The sequence below is a fragment of the Hemiscyllium ocellatum genome, chromosome 12, assembly GCF_020745735.1.
Source record: "Hemiscyllium ocellatum isolate sHemOce1 chromosome 12, sHemOce1.pat.X.cur, whole genome shotgun sequence".
NCBI lineage: Eukaryota > Metazoa > Chordata > Chondrichthyes > Orectolobiformes > Hemiscylliidae > Hemiscyllium > Hemiscyllium ocellatum.
Genome location: NC_083412.1, coordinates 11488038 through 11510346, shown reverse-complemented (window position 1 = coordinate 11510346; position 22309 = coordinate 11488038). Strand labels below are relative to the sequence as shown.

The 22309-nt window shown below is 46.4% G+C and overlaps 1 protein-coding gene across 11 annotated transcripts in view; it reads right to left on the bottom strand.

Moving 5' to 3' along the window:
* The window catches only part of phldb2b (pleckstrin homology-like domain, family B, member 2b), a 261470-nt gene that overhangs the window by 99516 nt on the left and 139645 nt on the right, over positions 1-22309 (bottom strand). For all 11 annotated transcript variants that reach the window (XM_060833320.1, XM_060833318.1, XM_060833319.1 and 8 more), the window contains one exon: positions 18131-18236. In XM_060833320.1, coding sequence (XP_060689303.1) covers positions 18131-18236 — 106 coding nt within the window. The remainder of the gene's footprint in view (positions 1-18130; positions 18237-22309) is intronic.

Below are 22309 nucleotides of genomic sequence, written 5' to 3'. Positions count from 1 at the left end.
TCTCATAAACAGCACACTGACCAACATCAAACTCTGCACAGTGACCAACATCAAACTCTGGACAATGACCAACATCAAACTCAGGACAATGACCAACACCACACACTGCACAGTGATCAATATCACACTCTGCACAGAGACCATAATCACACTCAGCACAGTGACCAATATCATACTCTGCACAGAGACCAATACCACACTCTGCACAGTGACCAATATCATACTCTGCACAGTGACCAATACCACACTCTGCACATTGACCAATCTCACACACTGCACAGTGACCAATATCACACACTGCACAGTGACCAATATCATACACCGTACAGTTACCGATATCACACACTGCACAGTGACCAATCTCATACACAGCACAGCGACCAACACCACACATTGCACAATGATCAACATCACACACTGTGCATTGACCAACATCACACACTGAGCAGTGACCAGTATCACACACTGCACAGTGACCAAGATCAAACTCTGCACAGTGACCCATATTACACACTGCACAGTAACCAATATCACACACTGCACAGTGACCAACATCAAATTCTGCACAGTGACCAACATCAAACTCTGCATAGTGACCAATATCACACACTGCACAGTGACCAATATCACACTCTGCACAGTGACCAATATCACACTCTGCACAGTGACCAATATCACACTCTGCACAGTGACCAATATCACACACTGCACAGTGACCAATATCACACTCTGCACAGTGACCAATATCACACTCTGCACAGTGAACAATATCACACAATGAACACTGAACAATATCACACTCTGCACAGTGACCAATATCACACACTGCCCAGTGACCAGTAATATCACACATTGCACAGTGACCAATATCACACATTGCACAGTGACCAACATCTCACTCTGCACAGTGACCAATATCACACTCTGCACAGTGACCAATATCACACATTGCACAGTGACCAATATCACACTCTGCACAGTGACCAATATCACACACTGCACAGTGACCAATGTCACACACTGCACAGTGACCAATATCACACTCTGCACAGCGACCAATATCACATTCTGCACTGTGACCAATAACACACTCTGCACAGTGACCAATATCACACACTGCACAGTGACCAATATCACACACTGCACAGTGACCAATATCGCACACTGCACAGTGACCAATATCACACTCTGCGCAGTGACCAATAACACACTCTGCGCAGTGACCAATAACACACTCTGCGCAGTGACCAATATCACACACTGCACAGTGACCAATATCACACACTGCACAGTGACCAATATCACACTCTGCACAGTGACCAATAACACACTCTGCACAGTGACCAATATCACACTCTGCACAGTGACCAATATCACACACTGCACAGTGACCAATGTCACACACTGCACAGTGACCAATGTCACATTCTGCACAGTGACCAATATCACACTCTGCACAGTGACCAATATCACACTCTGCACAGCGACCAATATCACATTCTGCACTGTGACCAATATCACACTCTGCACAGTGACCAATATCACACACTGCACAGTGACCAATGGCACATTCTGCACTGTGACCAATATCACACACTGCACAGTGACCAATATCACACACCGCACAGTGACCAGTAATATCACACACACTGCACAGTGACCAGTAATATCACACACTCTGCACAGTGACCAATATCACACACCGCACAGTGACCAATATCGCACACTGCACAGTGACCAATAACGCACTCTGCACAGTGACCAATAACGCACTCTGCACAGTGACCAATAACACACTCTGCACAGTGACCAATATCACACACTGCACAGTGACCAATGTCACACACTGCACAGTGACCAATGGCACATTCTGCACTGTGACCAATATCACACTCTGCACAGTGACCAATATCACACACTGCACAGTGACCAATATCACACCCTGCACAGTGACCAATAACACACTCTGCACTGTGACCAATAACACACACTGCACTGTGACCAATATCACACTCTGCACAGTGACCAATATCACACTCTGCACAGTGACCAATAACACACTCTGCACAGTGACCAATATCACACTCTGCACAGTGACCAATAACACACTCTGCACAGTGACCAATATCACACACTGCACAGTGACCAATATCACACACTGCACAGTGACCAATATCGCACACTGCACAGTGACCAATATCACACACTGCACAGTGACCAATATCACACTCTGCACAGTGACCAATAACACACTCTGCACAGTGACCAATATCACACACTGCACAGCGACCAATGTCACACACTGCACAGTGACCAATGTCACACACTGCACAGCGACCAATGTCACACACTGCACAGTGACCAATGTCACACACTGCACAGTGACCAATGTCACATTCTGCACAGTGACCAATATCACACTCTGCACAGTGACCAATATCACACTCTGCACAGCGACCAATATCACACACTGCACAGTGACCAATGGCACATTCTGCACTGTGACCAATATCACACTCTGCACAGTGACCAATATCACACACTGCACAGTGACCAATATCACACTCTGCACAGCGACCAATATCACATTCTGCACTGTGACCAATATCACACTCTGCACAGTGACCAATATCACACTCTGCACAGTGACCAATAACACACTCTGCACAGTGACCAATATCACACACTGCACAGTGACCAATATCACACTCTGCACAGTGACCAATATCACACACTGCACAGTGACCAATATCACACTCTGCACAGTGACCAATATCGCACACTGCACAGTGACCAATATCGCACTCTGCACAGTGACCAATAACACACTCTGCACAGTGACCAATATCACACTCTGCACAGTGACCAATAACACACTCTGCACAGTGACCAATATCACACTCTGCACAGTGACCAATAACAAACTCTGCACAGTGGCCAATATCACACACTTTACAGTGACCAATGTCACACACTGCACAGTGACCAATGTCACATTCTGCACTGTGACCAATATCACACTCTGCACAATGACCAATATCACACACTGCACAGTGACCAATATCACACTCTGCACAGCGACCAATATCACATTCTGCACTGTGACCAATATCACACTCTGCACAGTGACCAATAACACACTCTGCACAGTGACCAATACCACACTCTGCACAGTGACCAATATCACACACCGCACAGTGACCAATATCACACACCGCACAGTGACCAGTAATATCACACACTGCACAGTGACCAGTATCACACACTCTGCACAGTGACCAGTAATATCACACACACTGCACAGTGACCAGTAATATCACACACTCTGCACAGTGACCAATATCACACACCGCACAGTGACCAATATCGCACACCGCACAGTGACCAATAACATACTCTGCACAGTGACCAATAACACACTCTGCACAGTGACCAATATCACACACTGCACAGTGACCAATATCACACACTGCACAGTGACCAATGGCACATTCTGCACAGTGACCAATATCACACTCTGCACAGTGACCAATATCACACTCTGCACAGTGACCGATATCACACTCTGCACAGTGACCAATATCACACTCTGCACAGCGACCAATATCACATTCTGCACTGTGACCAATATCACACTCTGCACAGTGACCAATAACACACTCTGCACAGTGACCAATATCACACTCTGCACAGTGACCAATATCGCACACTGCACAGTTACCATATCGCACTCTGCGCAGTGACCAATAACACACTCTGCGCAGTGACCAATATCACACACTGCACAGTGACCAATGTCACACACTGCACAGTGACCAATGTCACATTCTGCACAGTGACCAATATCACACTCTGCACAGTGACCAATATCACATTCTGCACTGTGACCAATATCACACTCTGCACAGTGACCAATATCACACACTGCACAGTGACCAATATCACACTCTGCACAGTGACCAATATCGCACACTGCACAGTGACCAATATCGCACTCTGCACAGTGACCAATAACACACTCTGCACAGTGACCAATAACACACTCTGCACAGTGACCAATATCACACTCTGCACAGTGACCAATAACACACTCTGCACAGTGGCCAATATCACACACTCACAGTGACCAATGTCACACACTGCACAGTGACCAATGTCACATTCTGCACTGTGACCAATATCACACTCTGCACAATGACCAATATCACACCCTGCACAGTGACCAATATCACACTCTGCACAGCGACCAATATCACATTCTGCACTGTGACCAATATCACACTCTGCACAGTGACCAATAACACACTCTGCACAGTGACCAATAACACACTCTGCACAGTGACCAATATCACATTCTGCACTGTGACCAATATCACACTCTGCACAGTGACCAATAACACACTCTGCACAGTGACCAATAACACACTCTGCACAGTGACCAATATCACACACCGCACAGTGACCAGTAATATCACACACACTGCACAGTGACCAGTAATATCACACACTCTGCACAGTGACCAATATCACACACCGCACAGTGACCAATATCGCACACTGCACAGTGACCAATAACGCACTCTGCACAGTGACCAATAACGCACTCTGCACAGTGACCAATAACACACTCTGCACAGTGACCAATATCACACACTGCACAGTGACCAATGTCACACACTGCACAGTGACCAATGGCACATTCTGCACTGTGACCAATATCACACTCTGCACAGTGACCAATATCACACTCTGCACAGTGACCAATATCACACACTGCACAGTGACCAATATCACACTCTGCACAGCGACCAATATCACATTCTGCACTGTGACCAATATCACACTCTGCACAGTGACCAATATCACACCCTGCACAGTGACCAATAACACACTCTGCACTGTGACCAATAACACACACTGCACTGTGACCAATATCACACTCTGCACAGTGACCAATATCACACTCTGCACAGTGACCAATAACACACTCTGCACAGTGACCAATATCACACACTGCACAGTGACCAATATCACACACTGCACAGTGAACAATATCGCACACTGCACAGTGACCAATATCGCACACTGCACAGTGACCAATATCACACTCTGCGCAGTGACCAATAACACACTCTGCGCAGTGACCAATATCACACACTGCACAGTGACCAATATCACACACTGCACAGTGACCAATATCACACTCTGCACAGTGACCAATAACACACTCTGCACAGTGACCAATATCACACTCTGCACAGTGACCAATATCACACACTGCACAGTGACCAATGTCACACACTGCACAGTGACCAATGTCACATTCTGCACAGTGACCAATATCACACTCTGCACAGTGACCAATATCACACTCTGCACTGTGACCAATATCACACACTGCACAGTGACCAATGGCACATTCTGCACTGTGACCAATATCACACACTGCACAGTGACCAATATCACACACCGCACAGTGACCAGTAATATCACACACACTGCACAGTGACCAGTAATATCACACACTCTGCACAGTGACCAATATCACACACCGCACAGTGACCAATATCGCACACCGCACAGTGACCAATAACGCACTCTGCACAGTGACCAATAACGCACTCTGCACAGTGACCAATAACACACTCTGCACAGTGACCAATATCACACACTGCACAGTGACCAATGTCACACACTGCACAGTGACCAATGGCACACACTGCACAGTGACCAATGGCACATTCTGCACTGTGACCAATATCACATTCTGCACTGTGACCAATATCACACTCTGCACAGTGACCAATATCACACCCTGCACAGTGACCAATAACACACTCTGCACTGTGACCAATAACACACACTGCACTGTGACCAATATCACACTCTGCACAGTGACCAATATCACACTCTGCACAGTGACCAATATCACACTCTGCACAGCGACCAATATCACATTCTGCACTGTGACCAATATCACACTCTGCACAGTGACCAATAACACACTCTGCACAGTGACCAATAACACACTCTGCACAGTGACCAATATCACATTCTGCACTGTGACCAATATCACACTCTGCACAGTGACCAATAACACACTCTGCACAGTGACCAATAACACACTCTGCACAGTGACCAATATCACACACCGCACAGTGACCAGTAATATCACACACACTGCACAGTGACCAGTAATATCACACACTCTGCACAGTGACCAATATCACACACCGCACAGTGACCAATATCGCACACTGCACAGTGACCAATAACGCACTCTGCACAGTGACCAATAACGCACTCTGCACAGTGACCAATAACACACTCTGCACAGTGACCAATATCACACACTGCACAGTGACCAATGTCACACACTGCACAGTGACCAATGGCACATTCTGCACTGTGACCAATATCACACTCTGCACAGTGACCAATATCACACTCTGCACAGTGACCAATATCACACACTGCACAGTGACCAATATCACACTCTGCACAGCGACCAATATCACATTCTGCACTGTGACCAATATCACACTCTGCACAGTGACCAATATCACACCCTGCACAGTGACCAATAACACACTCTGCACTGTGACCAATAACACACACTGCACTGTGACCAATATCACACTCTGCACAGTGACCAATATCACACTCTGCACAGTGACCAATAACACACTCTGCACAGTGACCAATATCACACACTGCACAGTGACCAATATCACACACTGCACAGTGAACAATATCGCACACTGCACAGTGACCAATATCGCACACTGCACAGTGACCAATATCACACTCTGCGCAGTGACCAATAACACACTCTGCGCAGTGACCAATATCACACACTGCACAGTGACCAATATCACACACTGCACAGTGACCAATATCACACTCTGCACAGTGACCAATAACACACTCTGCACAGTGACCAATATCACACTCTGCACAGTGACCAATATCACACACTGCACAGTGACCAATGTCACACACTGCACAGTGACCAATGTCACATTCTGCACAGTGACCAATATCACACTCTGCACAGTGACCAATATCACATTCTGCACTGTGACCAATATCACACACTGCACAGTGACCAATGGCACATTCTGCACTGTGACCAATATCACACACTGCACAGTGACCAATATCACACACCGCACAGTGACCAGTAATATCACACACACTGCACAGTGACCAGTAATATCACACACTCTGCACAGTGACCAATATCACACACCGCACAGTGACCAATATCGCACACCGCACAGTGACCAATAACGCACTCTGCACAGTGACCAATAACGCACTCTGCACAGTGACCAATAACACACTCTGCACAGTGACCAATATCACACACTGCACAGTGACCAATGTCACACACTGCACAGTGACCAATGGCACACACTGCACAGTGACCAATGGCACATTCTGCACTGTGACCAATATCACATTCTGCACTGTGACCAATATCACACTCTGCACAGTGACCAATATCACACCCTGCACAGTGACCAATAACACACTCTGCACTGTGACCAATAACACACCCTGCACTGTGACCAATATCACACTCTGCACAGTGACCAATATCACACTCTGCACAGTGACCAATATCACACTCTGCACAGTGACCAATAACACACTCTGCACAGTGACCAATATCACACACTGCACAGTGACCAATATCACACACTGCACAGTGACCAATATCGCACACTGCACAGTGACCAATATCACACACTGCGCAGTGACCAATATCACACTCTGCGCAGTGACCAATAACACACTGCGCAGTGACCAATATCACACACTGCACAGTGACCAATATCACACACTGCACAGTGACCAATATCACACACTGCACAGTGACCAATATCACACTCTGCACAGTGACCAATAACACACTCTGCACAGTGACCAATATCACACTCTGCACAGTGACCAATATCACACTCTGCACAGCGACCAATATCACATTCTGCACTGTGACCAATATCACACTCTGCACAGTGACCAATATCACACACTGCACAGTGACCAATGGCACATTCTGCACTGTGACCAATATCACACTCTGCACAGTGACCAATATCACACACTGCACAGTGACCAATATCACACTCTGCACAGCGACCAATATCACATTCTGCACTGTGACCAATATCACACTCTGCACAGTGACCAATATCACACTCTGCACAGTGACCAATAACACACACTGCACTGTGACCAATATCACACACTGCACAGTGACCAATATCACACACTGCACAGTGACCAATATCACACACTGCACTGTGACCAATATCACACTCTGCACAGTGACCAATATCACACTCTGCACAGTGACCAATAACACACTCTGCACAGTGACCAATATCACACACTGCACAGTGACCAATATCACACTCTGCACAGTGACCAATATCACACACTGCACAGTGACCAATATCACACTCTGCACAGTGACCAATATCGCACACTGCACAGTGACCAATATCGCACTCTGCACAGTGACCAATAACACACTCTGCACAGTGACCAATATCACACTCTGCACAGTGACCAATAACACACTCTGCACAGTGGCCAATATCACACACTTTACAGTGACCAATGTCACACACTGCACAGTGACCAATGTCACATTCTGCACTGTGACCAATATCACACTCTGCACAATGACCAATATCACACACTGCACAGTGACCAATATCACACTCTGCACAGCAACCAATATCACATTCTGCACTGTGACCAATATCACACTCTGCACAGTGACCAATAACACACTCTGCACAGTGACCAATACCACACTCTGCACAGTGACCAATATCACACACCGCACAGTGACCAATATCACACACCGCACAGTGACCAGTAATATCACACACTGCACAGTGACCAGTATCACACACTCTGCACAGTGACCAGTAATATCACACACACTGCACAGTGACCAGTAATATCACACACTCTGCACAGTGACCAATATCGCACACCGCACAGTGACCAATATCGCACACCGCACAGTGACCAATATCGCACACTGCACAGTGACCAATAACACACTCTGCACAGTGACCAATAACACACTCTGCACAGTGACCAATATCACACACTGCACAGTGACCAATGTCACACACTGCACAGTGACCAATGGCACATTCTGCACAGTGACCAATATCACACTCTGCACAGTGACCAATATCACACACCGCACAGTGACCAATATCACACTCTGCACAGCGACCAATATCACATTCTGCACTGTGACCAATATCACACTCTGCACAGTGACCGATATCACACTCTGCACAGTGACCAATAACACACTCTGCACAGTGACCAATATCACACACTGCACAGTGACCAATATCACACTCTGCACAGCGACCAATATCACATTCTGCACAGTTACCATATCGCACTCTGCGCAGTGACCAATAACACACTCTGCGCAGTGACCAATATCACACACTGCACAGTGACCAATATCACACACTGCACAGTGACCAATATCACACTCTGCACAGTGACCAATATCACACTCTGCACAGTGACCAATAACACACTCTGCACAGTGACCAATATCACACTCTGCACAGTGACCAATGTCACACACTGCACAGTGACCAATGTCACATTCTGCACAGTGACCAATATCACACTCTGCACAGTGACCAATATCACACTCTGCACAGTGACCAATATCACATTCTGCACTGTGACCAATATCACACTCTGCACAGTGACCAATATCACACACTGCACAGTGACCAATATCACACTCTGCACAGTGACCAATATCGCACACTGCACAGTGACCAATATCGCACTCTGCACAGTGACCAATAACACACTCTGCACAGTGACCAATAACACACTCTGCACAGTGACCAATATCACACACTGCACAGTGACCAATAACACACTCTGCACAGTGACCAATATCACACTCTGCACAGCGACCAATATCACATTCTGCACTGTGACCAATATCACACTCTGCACAGTGACCAATAACACACTCTGCACAGTGACCAATATCACACTCTGCACAGTGACCAATATCGCACACTGCACAGTTACCATATCGCACTCTGCGCAGTGACCAATAACACACTCTGCGCAGTGACCAATATCACACACTGCACAGTGACCAATGTCACACACTGCACAGTGACCAATGTCACATTCTGCACAGTGACCAATATCACACTCTGCACAGTGACCAATATCACACTCTGCACAGTGACCAATATCACATTCTGCACTGTGACCAATATCACACTCTGCACAGTGACCAATATCACACACTGCACAGTGACCAATATCACACTCTGCACAGTGACCAATATCGCACACTGCACAGTGACCAATATCGCACTCTGCACAGTGACCAATAACACACTCTGCACAGTGACCAATAACACACTCTGCACAGTGACCAATATCACACTCTGCACAGTGACCAATAACACACTCTGCACAGTGGCCAATATCACACACTCACAGTGACCAATGTCACACACTGCACAGTGACCAATGTCACATTCTGCACTGTGACCAATATCACACTCTGCACAATGACCAATATCACACCCTGCACAGTGACCAATATCACACTCTGCACAGCGACCAATATCACATTCTGCACTGTGACCAATATCACACTCTGCACAGTGACCAATAACACACTCTGCACAGTGACCAATAACACACTCTGCACAGTGACCAATATCACATTCTGCACTGTGACCAATATCACACTCTGCACAGTGACCAATAACACACTCTGCACAGTGACCAATAACACACTCTGCACAGTGACCAATATCACACACCGCACAGTGACCAGTAATATCACACACACTGCACAGTGACCAGTAATATCACACACTCTGCACAGTGACCAATATCACACACCGCACAGTGACCAATATCGCACACTGCACAGTGACCAATAACGCACTCTGCACAGTGACCAATAACGCACTCTGCACAGTGACCAATAACACACTCTGCACAGTGACCAATATCACACACTGCACAGTGACCAATGTCACACACTGCACAGTGACCAATGGCACATTCTGCACTGTGACCAATATCACACTCTGCACAGTGACCAATATCACACTCTGCACAGTGACCAATATCACACACTGCACAGTGACCAATATCACACTCTGCACAGCGACCAATATCACACTCTGCACAGCGACCAATATCACATTCTGCACTGTGACCAATATCACACTCTGCACAGTGACCAATATCACACCCTGCACAGTGACCAATAACACACTCTGCACTGTGACCAATAACACACACTGCACTGTGACCAATATCACACTCTGCACAGTGACCAATATCACACTCTGCACAGTGACCAATAACACACTCTGCACAGTGACCAATATCACACACTGCACAGTGACCAATATCACACACTGCACAGTGAACAATATCGCACACTGCACAGTGACCAATATCGCACACTGCACAGTGACCAATATCACACTCTGCGCAGTGACCAATAACACACTCTGCGCAGTGACCAATATCACACACTGCACAGTGACCAATATCACACACTGCACAGTGACCAATATCACACTCTGCACAGTGACCAATAACACACTCTGCACAGTGACCAATATCACACTCTGCACAGTGACCAATATCACACACTGCACAGTGACCAATGTCACACACTGCACAGTGACCAATGTCACATTCTGCACAGTGACCAATATCACACTCTGCACAGTGACCAATATCACATTCTGCACTGTGACCAATATCACACACTGCACAGTGACCAATGGCACATTCTGCACTGTGACCAATATCACACACTGCACAGTGACCAATATCACACACCGCACAGTGACCAGTAATATCACACACACTGCACAGTGACCAGTAATATCACACACTCTGCACAGTGACCAATATCACACACCGCACAGTGACCAATATCGCACACCGCACAGTGACCAATAACGCACTCTGCACAGTGACCAATAACGCACTCTGCACAGTGACCAATAACACACTCTGCACAGTGACCAATATCACACACTGCACAGTGACCAATGTCACACACTGCACAGTGACCAATGGCACACACTGCACAGTGACCAATGGCACATTCTGCACTGTGACCAATATCACATTCTGCACTGTGACCAATATCACACTCTGCACAGTGACCAATATCACACCCTGCACAGTGACCAATAACACACTCTGCACTGTGACCAATAACACACACTGCACTGTGACCAATATCACACTCTGCACAGTGACCAATATCACACTCTGCACAGTGACCAATAACACACTCTGCACAGTGACCAATATCACACACTGCACAGTGACCAATATCACACACTGCACAGTGACCAATATCGCACACTGCACAGTGACCAATATCACACACTGCGCAGTGACCAATATCACACTCTGCGCAGTGACCAATAACACACTGCGCAGTGACCAATATCACACACTGCACAGTGACCAATATCACACACTGCACAGTGACCAATATCACACTCTGCACAGTGACCAATAACACACTCTGCACAGTGACCAATATCACACTCTGCACAGTGACCAATATCACACTCTGCACAGCGACCAATATCACATTCTGCACTGTGACCAATATCACACTCTGCACAGTGACCAATATCACACACTGCACAGAGACCAATGGCACATTCTGCACTGTGACCAATATCACACTCTGCACAGTGACCAATATCACACACTGCACAGTGACCAATATCACACTCTGCACAGCGACCAATATCACATTCTGCACAGTGACCAATAACACACACTGCACTGTGACCAATATCACACACTGCACAGTGACCAATATCACACACTGCACAGTGACCAATATCACACACTGCACTGTGACCAATATCACACTCTGCACAGTGACCAATATCACACTCTGCACAGTGACCAATAACACACTCTGCACAGTGACCAATATCACACACTGCACAGTGACCAATATCACACTCTGCACAGTGACCAATATCACACACTGCACAGTGACCAATATCACACTCTGCACAGTGACCAATATCGCACACTGCACAGTGACCAATATCGCACTCTGCACAGTGACCAATAACACACTCTGCACAGTGACCAATATCACACTCTGCACAGTGACCAATAACACACTCTGCACAGTGGCCAATATCACACACTTTACAGTGACCAATGTCACACACTGCACAGTGACCAATGTCACATTCTGCACTGTGACCAATATCACACTCTGCACAATGACCAATATCACACACTGCACAGTGACCAATATCACACTCTGCACAGCAACCAATATCACATTCTGCACTGTGACCAATATCACACTCTGCACAGTGACCAATAACACACTCTGCACAGTGACCAATACCACACTCTGCACAGTGACCAATATCACACACCGCACAGTGACCAATATCACACACCGCACAGTGACCAGTAATATCACACACTGCACAGTGACCAGTATCACACACTCTGCACAGTGACCAGTAATATCACACACACTGCACAGTGACCAGTAATATCACACACTCTGCACAGTGACCAATATCACACACCGCACAGTGACCAATATCGCACACCGCACAGTGACCAATATCGCACACTGCACAGTGACCAATAACACACTCTGCACAGTGACCAATAACACACTCTGCACAGTGACCAATATCACACACTGCACAGTGACCAATGTCACACACTGCACAGTGACCAATGGCACATTCTGCACAGTGACCAATATCACACTCTGCACAGTGACCAATATCACACACCGCACAGTGACCAATATCACACTCTGCACAGCGACCAATATCACATTCTGCACTGTGACCAATATCACACTCTGCACAGTGACCGATATCACACTCTGCACAGTGACCAATAACACACTCTGCACAGTGACCAATATCACACACTGCACAGTGACCAATATCACACTCTGCACAGCGACCAATATCACATTCTGCACAGTTACCATATCGCACTCTGCGCAGTGACCAATAACACACTCTGCGCAGTGACCAATATCACACACTGCACAGTGACCAATATCACACACTGCACAGTGACCAATATCACACTCTGCACAGTGACCAATATCACACTCTGCACAGTGACCAATAACACACTCTGCACAGTGACCAATATCACACTCTGCACAGTGACCAATGTCACACACTGCACAGTGACCAATGTCACATTCTGCACAGTGACCAATATCACACTCTGCACAGTGACCAATATCACATTCTGCACTGTGACCAATATCACACTCTGCACAGTGACCAATATCACACACTGCACAGTGACCAATATCACACTCTGCACAGTGACCAATATCGCACACTGCACAGTGACCAATATCGCACTCTGCACAGTGACCAATAACACACTCTGCACAGTGACCAATAACACACTCTGCACAGTGACCAATATCACACACTGCACAGTGACCAATAACACACTCTGCACAGTGACCAATATCACACTCTGCACAGTGACCAATAACACACTCTGCACAGTGGCCAATATCACACACTTCACAGTGACCAATGTCACACACTGCACAGTGACCAATGTCACATTCTGCACTGTGACCAATATCACACTCTGCACAATGACCAATATCACACCCAGCACAGTGACCAATATCACACTCTGCACAGCGACCAATATCACATTCTGCACTGTGACCAATATCACATTCTGCACTGTGACCAATATCACACTCTGCACAGTGACCAATAACACACTCTGCACAGTGACCAATATCACACACCGCACAGTGACCAATATCACACACCGCACAGTGACCAGTAATATCACACACTGCACAGTGACCAGTATCACACACTCTGCACAGTGACCAGTAATATCACACACACTGCACAGTGACCAGTAATATCACACACTCTGCACAGTGACCAATATCACACACCGCACAGTGACCAATATCGCACACTGCACAGTGACCAATAACACACTCTGCACAGTGACCAATAACACACTCTGCACAGTGACCAATATCACACACTGCACAGTGACCAATGTCACACACTGCACAGTGACCAATGGCACATTCTGCACAGTGACCAATATCACACTCTGCACAGTGACCAATATCACACACCGCACAGTGACCAATATCACACTCTGCACAGCGACCAATATCACATTCTGCACTGTGACCAATATCACACTCTGCACAGTGACCGATATCACACTCTGCACAGTGACCAATAACACACTCTGCACAGTGACCAATATCACACACTGCACAGTGACCAATATCACACTCTGCACAGCGACCAATATCACATTCTGCACTGTGACCAATATCACACTCTGCACAGTGACCAATAACACACTCTGCACAGTGACCAATATCACACACTGCACAGTGACCAATATCGCACACTGCACAGTGACCAATATCGCACACTGCACAGTTACCATATCGCACTCTGCGCAGTGACCAATAACACACTCTGCGCAGTGACCAATATCACACACTGCACAGTGACCAATATCACACACTGCACAGTGACCAATATCACACTCTGCACAGTGACCAATAACACACTCTGCACAGTGACCAATGTCACACACTGCACAGTGACCAATGTCACATTCTGCACAGTGACCAATATCACACTCTGCACAGTGACCAATATCACACTCTGCACAGTGACCAATATCACATTCTGCACTGTGACCAATATCACACTCTGCACAGTGACCAATATCACACACTGCACAGTGACCAATATCACACTCTGCACAGTGACCAATATCGCACACTGCACAGTGACCAATATCGCACTCTGCACAGTGACCAATAACACACTCTGCACAGTGACCAATAACACACTCTGCACAGTGACCAATATCACACTCTGCACAGTGACCAATAACACACTCTGCACAGTGACCAATATCACACTCTGCACAGTGACCAATAACACACTCTGCACAGTGGCCAATATCACACACTTCACAGTGACCAATGTCACACACTGCACAGTGACCAATGTCACATTCTGCACTGTGACCAATATCACACTCTGCACAATGACCAATATCACACCCTGCACAGTGACCAATATCACACTCTGCACAGCGACCAATATCACATTCTGCACTGTGACCAATATCACACTCTGCACAGTGACCAATAACACACTCTGCACAGTGACCAATACCACACTCTGCACAGTGACCAATATCACACACCGCACAGTGACCAATATCACACACCGCACAGTGACCAGTAATATCACACACCGCACAGTGACCAGTATCACACACTCTGCACAGTGACCAGTAATATCACACACACTGCACAGTGACCAGTAATATCACACACTCTGCACAGTGACCAATATCACACACCGCACAGTGACCAATATCGCACACCGCACAGTGACCAATATCGCACACTGCACAGTGACCAATAACACACTCTGCACAGTGACCAATATCACACACTGCACAGTGACCAATGTCACACACTGCACAGTGACCAATGGCACATTCTGCACTGTGACCAATATCACACTCTGCACAGTGACCAATATCACACACCGCACAGTGACCAATATCACACTCTGCACAGCGACCAATATCACATTCTGCACTGTGACCAATATCACACTCTGCACAGTGACCAATATCACACTCTGCACAGTGACCAATAACACACTCTGCACAGTGACCAATATCACACTCTGCACAGCGACCAATATCACATTCTGCACAGTGAACAATATCACACTCTGCACAGTGACCAATAACACACTCTGCACAGTGACCAATAACACACTCTGCACAGTGACCAATATCACACACTGCACAGTGACCAGTAATATCACACACTGCACAGTGACCAGTATCACACACTCTGCACAGTGACCAGTAATATCACACACACTGCACAGTGACCAGTAATATCACACACTCTGCACAGTGACCAATATCACACACCGCACAGTGACCAATATCGCACACCGCACAGTGACCAATATCGCACACTGCACAGTGACCAATAACACACTCTGCACAGTGACCAATAACGCTCTCTGCACAGTGACCAATAACACACTCTGCACAGTGACCAATATCACACACTGCACAGTGACCAATGTCACACACTGCACAGTGACCAATGGCACATTCTGCACTGTGACCAATATCACACTCTGCACAGTGACCAATATCACACACTGCACAGTGACCAATATCACACACTGCACAGCGACCAATATCACATTCTGCACTGTGACCAATATCACACTCTGCACAGTGACCAATATCACACTCTGCACAGTGACCAATAACACACTCTGCACAGTGACCAATATCACATTCTGCACAGTGACCAATATCACACACTGCACAGTGACCAATATCACACACCGCACTGTGACCATGATCACACACCGCACAGTGATCACATGCCGCTCAATGTCTAGTAATATCATGGTGGCACAGTGGTTAGCACCAGGTTCCCAGATTGAATTCCAGCCTCAGGCAATTGTGTGGAGTTTGTACATTCTCCCCGTGTCTGCGTGGGTTTCCTCCAGGTGCTCTGGTTTCCTCCCACAGTCCAAGTTGAGCAGGTCAGGTGAATTGGCAACGCTAAATTGCCTCTAGTGTTCGGTGCGTTAGTCGGAGGGACATGGGTTTGGGTGGGTTACTCATCAGAGGGTCGGTGTGGACAGTTTCGGCCGAAGGGCCTGTTTCCACAGTGTAGGGAATCTAATCTAATCCAATCAATCGCCACACAATAACCCGCAATATCACAAGCCGCACAGTGACCAATAATATCACACACTGTACACTGACCAGTAATAGCATATGCAGCATAATGACCAGTAATCACGCACACCACACTGGTTCTTGTCCTGTTAGACAGTGCAGTTGGACACATAATATCACAACTGCACTGTAATTAGTAATTCTCACATTAAGTTGTGATCATTGAGATATGTTCCATGTTACATTAAATGGAAAGCTAATGGATAGTACCTACCTCTGTGCCCTTGTAGCCTCCTCATATCCAAATCCTTGGTAGCCATTGTCAGGTTGTGAGGTAGAATACTGCTGCAGCTGTTACTCTGACTCAGCGGTGAGTGTGACTGCAGGACAGATAGAAAAGGAGCAACTTTTCATCCAAGTGACTGACTCCTCCAGAAAGGTGCACTCAAATGCAATCTGTTCAAGGATCACTGCAGCCCCTTTATTCACTTCAGTGAAGTCAGAAACTAGATTAGCATTTCTAGGCATGGTTTTGAATAAATTCAGCTGAGATATGTTGGATTCCGAGTGCCAGAAAGAACTGTGTGGCCACTGGACTTCACATTGCATGCTCCCCTCTGAAAAAAGCCTCACTTGGAAACTGAAAAATGACAACAAATTTGAAATTGATATTACTGCAGTCATCACTCAGGCAATGCCAAATGGGCAGGCTGAAGTTACACTATAATGTGTGCTGGTCACAATGCTAATGCATTGGAAGCAGTTCAGAGAAGGTTTACTGGACCTGGAATGAGCAGATTGTCTTATGAAGTACAGCCAGACAGACTAGACCTGTATCCTCTGGAGTTTAGAAGAGTCAGAGGTGACTAAATTGAAATATAAAAGATCCTGAGGGGACATGACTTGGTGGATGTTGAAAGGATATTGCATCGTGTGTGAGAATCTTGAACTGGGGGGGGGGGGGGCATAGTTTAAAGATAAGGGAGGATCCCTCTCAGACAGAGATGAGGAAATAACATTCTTTCATAAGGTTTACTCTTTAAAATTCCCCTTCCTCAAACAGATGCAAATATTTTTAAGGCAGAACTAGTTAAATTCTTGTTTACCAAGGGGATGAAACATTGTTTTTACTTCACTTATGGGATGACGGCGTCTCTGCCCACCCCCAGAGGACAATTACGAGTCAACCACGTTGCTGTGGTCCTGGTGTGACACGTAGGCCAGGCCAGGTAAGGATGGCCGTTTCCTTCCCTCACTGATATTAGTGAATCAGATGGGGCTTTCCATGGATTAATTCCAGACTTTCTTTGAATGCAAATTCTACCATCTGCCATGGCGAGACTTGAACCGGGTCCCTCAAACATTGCCTGGGTCACTGTCCAGCGACGATACCACTAGGTTGTCACCTGCCTCATTATCAGGGGGGTATGGGAGAATGTAGAGTGGAGGTTAAAATCAGTTCAGCCATGATCTGATTGGCTGGTGGGACAGGCTCAATGGGCCACGGGGCCTCCTGTTGTTCCTTGTTCATATGCCCGTCCTAAGGAGCATGCACTGAGTCAAGCTCCCAGACAGCCAACTATGGGATAGTATTTCAGTATGGGTTTCCCAAACGCCTTCAGCAACTTCAGGAGCCAAGGGGGAGTTCTCAGTATCAAGTTGCAAGGAGTTTAGGCAGGGATAAAATTTCACCCTGCCTCTTTCATGATGGGACGAACAACTTATCAAAAACATTCCAACGAGCTTTCCTTTTATTGACCAACCTCTATACCAATGCATACCAAAGATGTACATTGGTATAGCCACCTTGACTATCTCAGGAATCTCCAAAGCCTTTGTAGCCGATGGCCTCAGTCTAAAGGGTTAGTCACTGCCTGGGAATAGGAAATTTACACACAGCAAGATCCCAGAAATTGCAATGTGGCAAATGGCCAGTTGTCCTAATGGAGCTGAAATTGAGGTTGGTGCACAGGGGATCATGCCCCTCCCTGTTTGCACAGCTCAAGTGAGAGCCAGTGTCTCTCCACCACAGGGAGAGTTGGACGACCGGCTCAAGTTTCTCTATCTGATCGGTATCAGTGGCCAGTTGGGAGATTCCCTTCACTGCACCTATGCATCAAAGCCAGCGCTGGTCTGTGAGTAATTCAGCACACGTACATTATACTCAGTCACACTCTCACCAGTTTGTCCATCTGTGTTAATATCCACTTCCAGAAACACAACAAAGCTCAACCCCCACATCTGTAAATGAATGGGGGAAATGATTCACAACAGGAATGCAGAATAATTCACTGTGACCATTTATATCCCTCACAAAATGGAGCTATGTTGTGAGTGCCCCACTGACTGAAAACCAGTCTGTCTCTGGCTCTTTCATTTCACCGAAGGAGTTCTGAGTGGGTAGAACCACTCAGATGTGACACACATACACCCTGCTCTTTTGCCACACAGTTTCATGAAGGCTACTTTCAGATTCGCCGACCAAAGAAGATCATTCCAGCGCAATGTCAAGCTTTTGATTAAATAAATCCTTTTATCCTTGAAGCCCAGGCAGAGAGTTCTTTATTGGTTGTGACTCTGTCTAGCTTTATAGTCTGGGTCAAAGAGTGGGATGACTTTTAAATTGAATCCTTCTGTTCTACATGCCCAAGGCTCACATCTCACATCCTTCTGATAAATTAAACCAGGGCCCACAGGGGGGCATTTTTGATGTTTTCTTCCTTAATTGTTGCCAAGTTTAAAAGCTGTTTTCACAAAAAAAAGGTATTTAGGGATCTTAAATAAGCAGTTTCCAATTGCAAGTGCTTATCCAATAAAAGTGCCGATGCAGTGAATTTCTCTCTCAATTTACTTCGTATCGAATGCTGCAGCTTTGTTTCCATTTGCAAATCAAACTGTCTTGGCCATTTCAGAGGACAGTTAAGAATCAATCCTCTGGCTGTGATTTTCGGGCGTCATGTCTAGGTCAGACTGGAAAAAGATGGCAGACTCCCTTCACTAAAGGGCATTAGTGGAACCAGGCGGGTCTTTACAACAACGGGTACTTGGTCACCATTGGACGAGCAGTTTTGAAATTTCAGATTATTTTTTACTGAATTGGAATGTTATCATCTGCCATGATGGGAATCAAACCCTTGTCCTCAGGATTCAGCCCGGGGCTCTGGATTACCATCCCTCGACTATGCCGTTCCCTCCTTTGAATAATGAGGACATCACGTTTGGATCCAAAGTCTTTACGATGGCCCAGGCCAATTACTCATCGAAAAGGAGACTCTGGCATTGATGTTTGGAATACAGCAATGCACATAAAGATCTTAGGCATACACTTTGTTGTCCAACTGATCAAAATCCAAGGCAATGACCTGGACATCCAGTACAAAGGGAGATCCTAAATGACAGCATTAAACGCTCTGAGTCAGCTCCCAGACCCAGCCAAGAATAAAAATCGGATCAGTGGACGTCACTGACTATGAAGAGAAAGGCCACCGTCACAGTGACTCCCCCCAATACTGGTCACAAATTCAACAAGTTACATCTGGCAATGACCAACCACGGGAGCTGGAATGGATTATCATCAGGAAGCCCATTAAGCAGGTTCCCAAAACAGTATGTCTCTCTTGGCCCCTATTAGGAAGAGGGAGGCCGATTGGAAAATACATTTTTAAGGGCAAACAAGTTGATTCCAAAAATCTCCCGTCAAGATATGTTGAACCATCTCCACATTTTGCAGAGAAAACCAAAAGATAAGTAAGTGAATCTGTCTGTTGGCCTGGCATTAACAAATTCACAAATAAATTGATACAACTGTGGGAGGCATACTAACAGCAAGATTCCCAGCAGTGTAATGAACCACTAAATTCCCTCTGAACTGGGCTCCAAGATTTTTACAGAGCTATTCCAAGTTCATGACCAAGATTATATGTAGATGACTGATTACCAAGTTTCCTTTCAGTGGGAAATCTAAGGACAATACCACTACTACTATTGTTGATATGTTAACTGCTATCTTCAGCATCCCACAGCAAATCATACCTTCAATATATCTGCACACCATTCCAGAATGTAGCCAGTCCAGCACATCACCCCCCTCCCTGCATTACCCACAATCCAACAGTCTGGTTGAGCATACTAGACACACAATTCAAGCAATGCTCATGAAGCGTAAGGTAACTTATCAAAACTTCAGTAGTGCCATGTTGAGTTCATGAGCTACACCTCACAGCCTACACTCACTTGCAACTCTTACGTGTGGAAGACAAGTCTGTATCGGTACGTTCACCTCATACACTTCCTACTCAACCAGAGGCACCCAGTTCCTCCTCATTGGAGAAAAAGGAAAGAATAATGTCGGAACCTGATCGCAGAGCAGAAAGACAATTACCTCAGCTTCACCCAGGTCACAACATGACAATAAATACCAGCTCTTGGATGCATGGCAAAGCCCTCAGAAAAT